Raw genomic sequence first — 9,579 nt, 5'->3', positions numbered from 1 at the left:
GTGTTAAAACTTAGGAGTCTGATGAGATTGGTGACAAAAGTTTAAGTATTTTCAATTTCCTAACATGGAGATCCTTCAATTCAAAATGAACATAGAAAAGAACAAGAATATATATTAAAACATTTAGGAAACTAAATAATCAAACCCTTCAGTCACTGTTTCCTAGGAGACTGCTGGATGGGTGGATGGGTTGCCCCATTTTCCAGGTGTTAAAAAGTATTTCATGAACTATTCTCATAAATGAAGTCAATGATTTTGTTTTAAAATTACGTACAGGAAGAATATCCCGCGATTGCAACGTAGAAATTACTTATAAGCGTTGCCGCCAAAACTTTAGTGAAAAATAACAGATTTGAAATTAGTGATGACAAGACTAGGGAAACACACTGCAATGAAATTCATGCTCATTATCGTGTCTTATTACAATGCTTATTTCTGTATGTGGTATTCTGCAAAACATAAGCGGCAACTGCACTGTGTGCCTAAACATCAGTGACAGTCTCCTACTTAAGAGACAGAACCATCTTGGCACTGCTTCAGCCTCAGCTGAGATGTCTCACAGGGTTAACATATGATGTGGGTATTTGACCTGCTGATAAATTCATGAACAATGCAGACAGGTGTATGAACACTGTATTAGATCTGAAACGGTTAAAACAGAACAGTGCGATTCGCATATTATAGAGTTGCTGGCAGATCAGCTTTCAATATTGACAGCGTGAGACCAAACATCTGGTCTTCCTCAACATCTTTGTGACTAAGTACTAAACTGAAATAAACGATACCTTGTTAATTACAGGAGACTCTTTTAAATAGACCAGGAAGTCATTTTCCTATATTTATACAGAAGATGATAGTGGCAACATTCAATGTGAGCAGCAGCTCGTATAGCATATTAAGCTGACATGTCTATACAAAACAAAACTAAGCAGATACGTTAAAACATCAAAAACATTTTTAAAATACATGCATTGTTAAAACATAGTTAACATTTTTAATTCAAATTTATGTCCTCACATTAACACACAGCTGAATTTAAGCTAATCATGTAGAACAGTGAAAATAAAAACAATTTCCTATGCAGTAATGAGTTTCCTGCAGAACTCAGTGCAATCATCATCAATCTGCAAGTTGCACACACATAGCATTCTGCTCACTTACAAATGTGGAAACTAAGTTAGCTCAGTCTTAACCTACATAATCAAACTGCTGTTTAAAAAAAATGCACAGCAAGTAACAGCTATATGTAATCAATTATTTAACCAACCATTTTAAATCATTCCACAGGTGAGGCACCAAGTAAACACAGTGGTATGCCTACCTCTGGGTCATAAGAACATGTCCAACGGATCGATAAAAATTCATTTGAAGGGGTCTTGTGATGCAGTGATAGGATTTTTATCTCTGGACATGACAGTCCAGGTTCAAATACAATCTGTCCTGGAGTGCATAACATGACTGAACAGTTGATGAAAAATAATTAAATGATGCACTGTATTGAAATATACACCTGAAAAATTGAACATTTCAGTACTAATACACTAATAATTACACTAAGATCAAAACTCACACTGCTTTAATATTTGCAGCCACCGACTTGGTTTCAGATTTCACCAGTTTCTGCAACATTCCCTGGCAAAGGCACTCCAGTCTGTCAATATTGCTCAAGTTAGGCATGGGGCTGGCATTGGAGATCCCTTAACTGGAAGTTTAAGAGCTTCTGTCCATTTCATGTTTCATCCAGGCCTCAAAGCATGGCAAAAAAAAACCATCCTCAGCAGCATCTACGGTCATTTTCTGATCAAATTAGACTATGATGATGCATTTGTGCATAGATTTGAAAATCGTATCTTTTTTTAAGTAAGAGAAATACAACTAAAAATGGGTCAGCAATGTACTTTTCCACTCTTGAAGAATCTGTTCTGCCTTGCTTAAAGTTGAGTCCTCCTAGAGAATATAAAAGAGGAAAATGGTTTACAGATTTTATGCATTACATTCACTTAAACCTTCTCACACATGCTTCTACACCTGGGTTCAAATGTAATCCAAGTAGTTAAAGATTTTCACTCCTCTAAATGTCCTAAGAGAAATAAGTTTATATTTAACACAGGTTTAGCAGATACAAAGCAAATGTAGGGGTGCTTTCAAATTCAGTGTGATAAGCAGCATTGCAACTCTGGGCAACAAGTTAACACAGGGTAAGAGCTGATCTTCCAAAATTGAATCAGAAACAAAGTATGCATAAGGGAAAAGACATCCTCCATGTTGATTTAGCAGTGTCCTGCCATTGGGTATAGCTAGGAAACCATTTTCTAATTAGAGTATTCATAAGCAGGAGAAAAAGTCACACAAAAATAATTGAACAACACAACTTGGTAAGAAACCAAATTTGCAATAAAGCAAGGTTGCAATTATACGCAGCTTTTATAATTACAAAACATCCCAGCACTTCATAACTGAAAAAGGAGTTCTGAAATACAGTCAATTTACTCACAGCAAAGCTTCACAAACAGTATTGAAAAATGACAATTATTTTAAAAGTATATTGAGGAATATAAGCTGGCTGGGACACTAGAGCTCATCTGCTTTTGTTCAATTAGTACCATGGAATGAGTTGTGTCTAACTTAGGAAGCAGCTTAATCTTCTGTTCAACGTCTCATGTGTTAGAATCCTCACTGGTATTTCATTGTTTTTATTCTTATTTTGTTAGCTGGATTGGAGCTGTGAACTAGGAATCATGAGCCAAGGAACTTAGTGATACAGCAAATGGTAAAAGGAAAAGAACAGACCAAATAAGTTTTTGTTTATTGATGAGGCTAAGCTTAGAGGTTAATTGCAGGCTTACTCTTGATTAAAAGTGTCCTTACAGATACAGCAACACCAGGAAGAGCACTGTATTTAAACAGGTAGCAGAAGTAGGCCATTAATAAACTCATTACTTGAACATTGGTTCAGATAATTCTGGAAGAGACCCTATATTCATGCAGATGGCAAATGTTGAATGATAATTGAGGTCTTAGGAAAAGATGGTCAATCATCAGGGCAGAACCACGGCTGGTATTGAACTGCGCTTTTTGGTGACACAGCATGAATATTTGAAAATTCCCTGCCTAATCTCCCAAACCAGTTTCTGAAAGGCCAAAGAGTAAAAAGTTGAGTTACAAATATTACTATCTTTACCCGACTCAACTGAAAAAGTGACTCTGAACAATGTTTCAGAAAGGCAACCAAGGAATCCACAACAATGCTCATAAAACTACTTATTTCGAAAACTATTAAAGTAATCTGGCAAGTTTTATAATTTTCCTTTATCTATCCCTTAACTGTATTTGCCTGAGTTTTGTGTGATGGGAGCTGAAAAAAAATTCAGTTTTAAAATAAACACATTAATTAGGTTATCTTGTTACTTACTTTTATCTCTGGTAAAGTTACAGTAGGGAATCAGACACCAGGTTTGTACTCAGACTTAAGATGGCACTGGAAATTGTTCGAGTTTTTAAGCATGTTAGAAGTTTCCCTGGCACATTTGCAGAGTACAACTAAAGCTAAACTATCAGAGTTAGCCAGCAGATTAGAAATAAATTTGTTGAAGCATGTTAAGAAGGTAAACGGCATGGTGGCTCAGTGGTTAGCATTGCAGCCTCACAGTGCCAGTGACCTGGGTTTGATTCCTGCCTCAGGCGACTGTCTGTGTGGAGTTTGCACATTCTCCCTGTGTCTGCATGGATTTCCTCCGGGTGCTCCGGTTTCCCCCCGCAGTCCAAAGATGTGAAGGTTAGGTGGATTGGCCATTCTAAATTGCCCATAGTGTTCAGGGTGTGTGGGTCATAGGGTGGGATGCTGCAAGGGGCGGTATGGACTTGTTGGGCCGAAGGGCCTGTTTCCACACTGTAGGGAATCTAATCTAAACATTAGAGATTTATTAATGAAACACTGAGTTTAGTGGAAATAGAGAGGCCAGGTGGTATAGGCAGTACGTCAAAAATATCACTGAACACTGAGTTTCAGTTCAAGCAAGCAGAAATGAGAAAATTGAAAAAGGAATTCCAAAGTGCAGAAAAAGGAAGGGAATTCCAAAGAGAGTCCGAACTTAGAAAACTGGAATTCCAAAGGGAAGAAAGAGAGAAAGGGAGAGACAAGAGCAAAAAAGGGAGGAAAGAAGGAGAGAAAGAGATAGAACAAGAATTTAAATTCAATCCACTGCAGCTTTGACAAGTAAAACCAGAGATTTGGGAAAACATGGAAGATGACAGTTCTAGACATAATCCAAGTTCAGCCAGGAGATGTTAGAGATTGTGCAGGCTTTGCCAAAATTTGAAGAGAAGAATCTGGAGTGATTTTTCATGTCATTTGAGAAGGTATCAACACAAATGAGCAAAAGTAGATTGGATCCTGCCCCTCCAAAGTAAATTCACTGGTAAAGAATGAGAGATTTATGCATTCCTGTCAGAGGAAATAAATTCTAGGGATTCTGATGAGTGAAAGGGGACACTTGAAGTACGTAAGAGTTGGTGCCAGAAGCACACAGGCAAAGGTATCAGAAGTTAGAGAAACAGCCTAGACAAACCTATACTGAGCTTTAAAGGGTTAAATAAAATAATTTAACCCCCAGATTGTTGATAGTGATGGATTCAGTTATGGTAATGTCCCATTAAATGTCAAAGGGCAATGGTTAGATTTGTCTCTTATTAGAGATGGTCACTGCCAGACATTTGTATGGTGTGAGTATTATTTGCCACTTTTCAGCCCAAGGTTGGATATTGGCCAGGGTTTGCTGCATTTGCACAAGGCCGGCTTCACTATCTGAGGAATCATGAATGGTGCTGAACATTGTGTAATGATCAGCAAACATCCTCATTTCTGACCCTGTGATGGAAGGGAGGTCATTGATGAAATAGCTGAAGATAGTTGTGCCTAGGAATTCCTGTAAAGATGTCCTGGAGCTGAGAAAACTGATCTCAAGAATCATAACCATCTTCTTTTAGACCAGGTACAATTCCAATCAGAGCATTACAGACCAGTTAGCCTAAATCTGTGGTGGGGAAATTGTTGAGAGTCTAGAAATAAGTTTGGGGTAACTGAATACCTTGAAAATTTTATGTTAATCAGGAAAAGCAACCATAGATTCATGCCAGGTAGGAGGTGATTTAAGGTACTGGACAGGGCAATGTCTATGGAAAAACAAACAAAGGATTGCAGAGATTGTAGGAACTGCAGATGCTGGAAAATCTGAGATAACAAGGTGTAGAGCTGGATGAACACAGTAAGCCATGCAGCATCGGGGAGCGGGAAATCTGACATTTCAGGCCTTGACCATTCTTCTGAATTTGGGTCTAGGCCCAAAACATCAGCCTTCCTGCTCCTCTGATGCTGCATGGCCTGCTGTGTTCATCCAGCTCTACACCTTGTTATCAAAGAATTGCAGATGCTGGAAATCAGAAACAAGAACAGAAATTGCTAGAAAAACTCAACAAACATAGCAGCATCCTTGAAGAGAAAGAAAGTTAATGTTTTGGGTCCAGTGACCCCTGTTCAGAACTGACTGTAGCTGGGAAAATTTTGGTATTCATACTGAACATGGGATAGATGGAAGGAGAGGAGAAAATGGTAGGTGTAGATGGAGTCCAAAGAGAGAGAGAGACACAGAGGCGAATCAACAGTTGGGCAGACAAAGGAATAGGTAAAGGTCAGCCTGGGAGAATCAACAGCTGCTAATGGGAACTAGTAGTAGCTGACAATAGGTTGGTTGTGGTAGCAGCCTGTATAATGACAATGCCTGGTACATCAGGACATGGGAGAAGGTGCTCAGGCTCTAAAAGTATTGAACACGACATTGAGTCCAGAAACCTGCAGGGTCCCCAAGCAGAAAATGAGATGTTCTTTCAGCTTGCACTGAACTTCACTGTAGCAAGCCTGAGACAGACACGTTGGCTAGGTGTGTTAAAATGGCAGACAATAGGAAGCTCAGAGCCATTTTTGTGCACATGCCAATGGATATTGTTTATATGGACTTCCAGAAGGCATCTGATAAAGTCCCTCACAAGAGACTGCTAACTAAGGTTGAAGCCCATGTAACTGAGGGCAAATTACTGACAAGGCTGGGAAATTAGTTGAGTGGCAGACAACAGAACGTAAGGATAATGGAGAGGTACTCAAATTGGCAGAACATGACCAGAGGTGTCCCATAAGGATCAATGTTAAGTCCTCAATTACTCACTATTAATTAACAAGTTGGATGATGGCATAGAAAGTCATACATCCAAATTTGCTGTTGACAAAATTAGGCGGCATTGCAGACCGTGTAGATGATAGCTTAAAATTACAAATGGGCAGTGATAGACAAAAGAGAAGGGACAAAACTGTGGCAAATGGGAGTTCAATATAAGCATGTGCAAGGTTATCTATTTTGGACCTACAAAGGATGGACTGGGGAGTTAATAGATGGTATGAATTCAAATACAGTGGAGATCCAAAGGGACTTGAGAGTTCAGATAAATAGATCTTTAAAATGTCACAAACAGGTAAAAAAAAAAATCAAGAAAGCTAACAGAATGCTGGCCATTATACCTAGAGGACTGGAATACGGGAATGCAGAAGCTATGCTTCAGTTATACAAAACCTGGTGAGATCCTGCTTGGAGGTCTGTAAGTAGATTTGGGCACCACACCTGAGGAAGGATATGTTGGCATTGGAGGAAATACAGAGTAGGTTTACAAGAATGATACCTGGACTTCAAGGGGTAGGTTATGAGGGGATATTGTACAAATTAGACTTGTTTTCTCTAAACTTTAGAAGGACAAAGGGTGTTCAATATTCTATGACTTTGCCAGGAAAAGATAGGATGGATAAAGATAACTTATTTCCACTGTTTGGAAATTCTAAATCTAGGAAGCATAGTCTGAGAATTAGGGCCAGATCATTCAGGAGAGATGTTAGGAACAGTTCTACATACAAAGGGTGGTTGATATTTGAACTCTATTCCACAAACAATAGTGAATGCTGAATCAGTTGTTAAGTTTAAATTTTAGATGGATAAAGTTTCATTGAGCAAAGGTGTGAAGACATATGGGCCAAAGGCAGATACATCAAGTTAGGCCACAGATCGGCCATGATCTCATTGACTGATGGAAGAGGCTTGAGGGGCTGCATGGCCTCCTCCTGTTCCTATGTTCCTAAGCAGTGGAAAGATTTTCCTCTGATTCCTACTGACTCCAGTTTTGCTAGATCTCCTTGATGCTACACTTGGTCAAAAGCAGTCTTGATATCAAATGCAGTTCAGCATTTTTGCCCATGTTTGAACCAAGGAGCTGAGTGGGCCTGGCAGAACCCAAACTGCACATCAGTGAGCAGGTTGCTGCTGATATTGCTAATTATCAATTCCTTCACAATTATATACAATATCACTCCATAAGTTTTTTAAGTAAACAATACTGCAAAACATTTGTCTGTATAATTATATTTACCATATAATTACCTTATCTCTGCCCAAATATTTGACTTTATACCTTTAGTCAGACAATCTTGGTGGTATCACTATTCTCTTGGAATGTTCTCTTCAGACTTAGAAGAATAGTAGTTTTTAGTTCCCTGGGAATGTATTTCTGGTACTCCAAGTTCTCTTCTGAACTGCAGGTCCTTGAATCCCTTGCATCTCTTTATTGGAGGATGTGGTCTGTTCCAGAGCAGGCAATTTGTATTATTTTCTCTTCTTAATGATATCTTCCATGGAGCTGCAGGCATCATACCTTCAAATTATGTTAGTGGATTTTTGTTTTCAATTCACCTAAAGATATTTATTCTCACCAGTAGATGTGAGCTTAAATAGTTATATTTTTCACGTAAACTTGATTAGTTTGCCTCAGTGACTGAATTATGGGTGAAATCAAATTGTTCAATTTCTCAAATAAAACACAAAACTGCAGGTGTTGGAGATCTAAAACAAACAAAAACAGAAATTGCTGGAGAAACTCAGCAGAGCTGGCAGCATCAGTGAAGAGAAAATAGAACTCATATTTTGAGTCCGGTGACCTCTTTCAAAACTGATTCTTTCTGAAGGTGGTTTACTGGACTTGAAACATTAATTCTGATTTTTCTTCATTCACTGGTCAGATCTGTTAATTTTCTCCAGCAATTTCTTTCAATTCCTCAACTGTATTTCTTGAATGTTCCTGCTTATTTAATGTGATATTGGTTATTGAGGATTCTTCTTTGGGAAGCAGGGAGGTCAGAAATTCTACTTGAACTTGTCCCTCCCTAGTAACTTCAGCATCCAATATGGTGACATCACAATTAGCAGTTCACCCTGAAGTGTTACAATCTGACACAATTCAGTTGCCTCAACTGTTTGTTGATGCCTCTTTTTAGTCTTTCTTCTTGAAATGTGTTGGCACCTAGAATCTGTACACTTTTCGCTTTTGATACGAGTGGAAAAAATTTCTACCAAACTACTTTACCCTCGGCCAGACCAATTGTCTGTGTGAAGTCTGCACATTCTCTCCATATCTGCGTGGGTATCCTCCGGGTGCTCCGGTTTCCTCCCACACTCCAAAGATGTGCAGGTTAGGTGGGTTGGCCATGCTAAATTGCCCATAGTGTTCAGGGATGTGTAGGTTAGTTGGGTTATAGGGGATGGGTCAGGGTGGGATGCTCTGAGGGTCAGTGTGGATTTGTTGGGCCAAAGGGCTTGATTCCACACTTTAGGGATACTATGATCTATTACAGTAACGACTTTCCATCTCATAAATGATATAAAATAAATTTCTTATTCCAGTGTAATTAATTTCAGGAGATTCAGTTTTTTTAGATTCCACCATTAGCTTACAAAGTCTAGTGAAATCTTCTACCGTCTGTCCTTTCATCTTTTGATGTTTAACTCGCCTCCAGCTTTTGAATGGTATTCAGGGCAGTACATGCCTTTCAAATCAGGAATGAGTGACTATTCCTGAATATATATAGATTTTCAAGAATTTAGTGACCCTATGTTAATGACTTGAGATTTTCTTGTAGTATAACTTTAAGTACAATGCACTCTGTTTACTTCTTTAAACTGTCCAATGCTTATATGCTCTAACAAACTGGGTTCACAATTTCTCTTGCTTTTTGCTCCCAGATTGTCCAAACTGCTCTCTGTTCTTTTAGTTCCATTTTATTTTTCTTTCTAGTTGTCCCTCTTGGCATCCTCTATGGCAGTAACATCTGATCTGAGCTATCAACTAGTTTTTAAATTTATCATCCTCTCAGCCTGAATTACTATGCCATTTAAAGTTTCCCTTTTGTATCAGAACTTTTAGTTTTAACTCATGCAATTGACTGCCTGTTCAGTCACTGGCTAATCTTGGACCTGGAAACACTTCCACAGACCACCACCTTGTGATGCAGCTTATACATTAGCTTTGGAACTGCAGACTTCTTCTGTTCCAGAACATTCCTTACTGGGTTTGAAATGCGTTCAGTGATTTCTTGAAGTATTCTTCAGTGTGGGATAATTTCATGCGGTTTTTGTTCAGGTTTGCTTTCCTAACAAATCAGCAATATCTTCTCACTTGAAGTATTTGGGGTTGTCAGTTGGACCGGTGTTG

At 38.7% G+C, this 9,579-nt stretch overlaps 1 protein-coding gene across 6 annotated transcripts in view; it reads right to left on the bottom strand.

The window, feature by feature from the left end:
• Nucleotides 1-247: 247 nt before the first annotated feature.
• LOC125465599 (kynurenine--oxoglutarate transaminase 1-like) overlaps nt 248-9,579 on the bottom strand; it is a 48,296-nt gene continuing 38,964 nt past the window's right edge. For 2 of the 6 annotated variants that reach the window (XM_048559303.2, XM_048559305.2), the window contains exon 12: nt 249-1,947. In XM_048559303.2, coding sequence (XP_048415260.1) covers nt 1,876-1,947 — 72 coding nt within the window. In that variant the 3' untranslated portion in view covers nt 249-1,875. Of the gene's footprint in view, nt 1,948-9,579 lie in introns of all 6 variants that reach the window. The other 4 variants (XM_048559299.2, XM_048559301.2, XM_048559304.2 and 1 more) reach the window with 3 other exon arrangements.

The sequence above is a fragment of the Stegostoma tigrinum genome, chromosome 29 (genome assembly GCF_030684315.1).
Source record: "Stegostoma tigrinum isolate sSteTig4 chromosome 29, sSteTig4.hap1, whole genome shotgun sequence".
NCBI lineage: Eukaryota > Metazoa > Chordata > Chondrichthyes > Orectolobiformes > Stegostomatidae > Stegostoma > Stegostoma tigrinum.
Note: the sequence above shows the minus strand (reverse complement) of the source record. Positions and strands in the feature narration are given on the sequence as shown.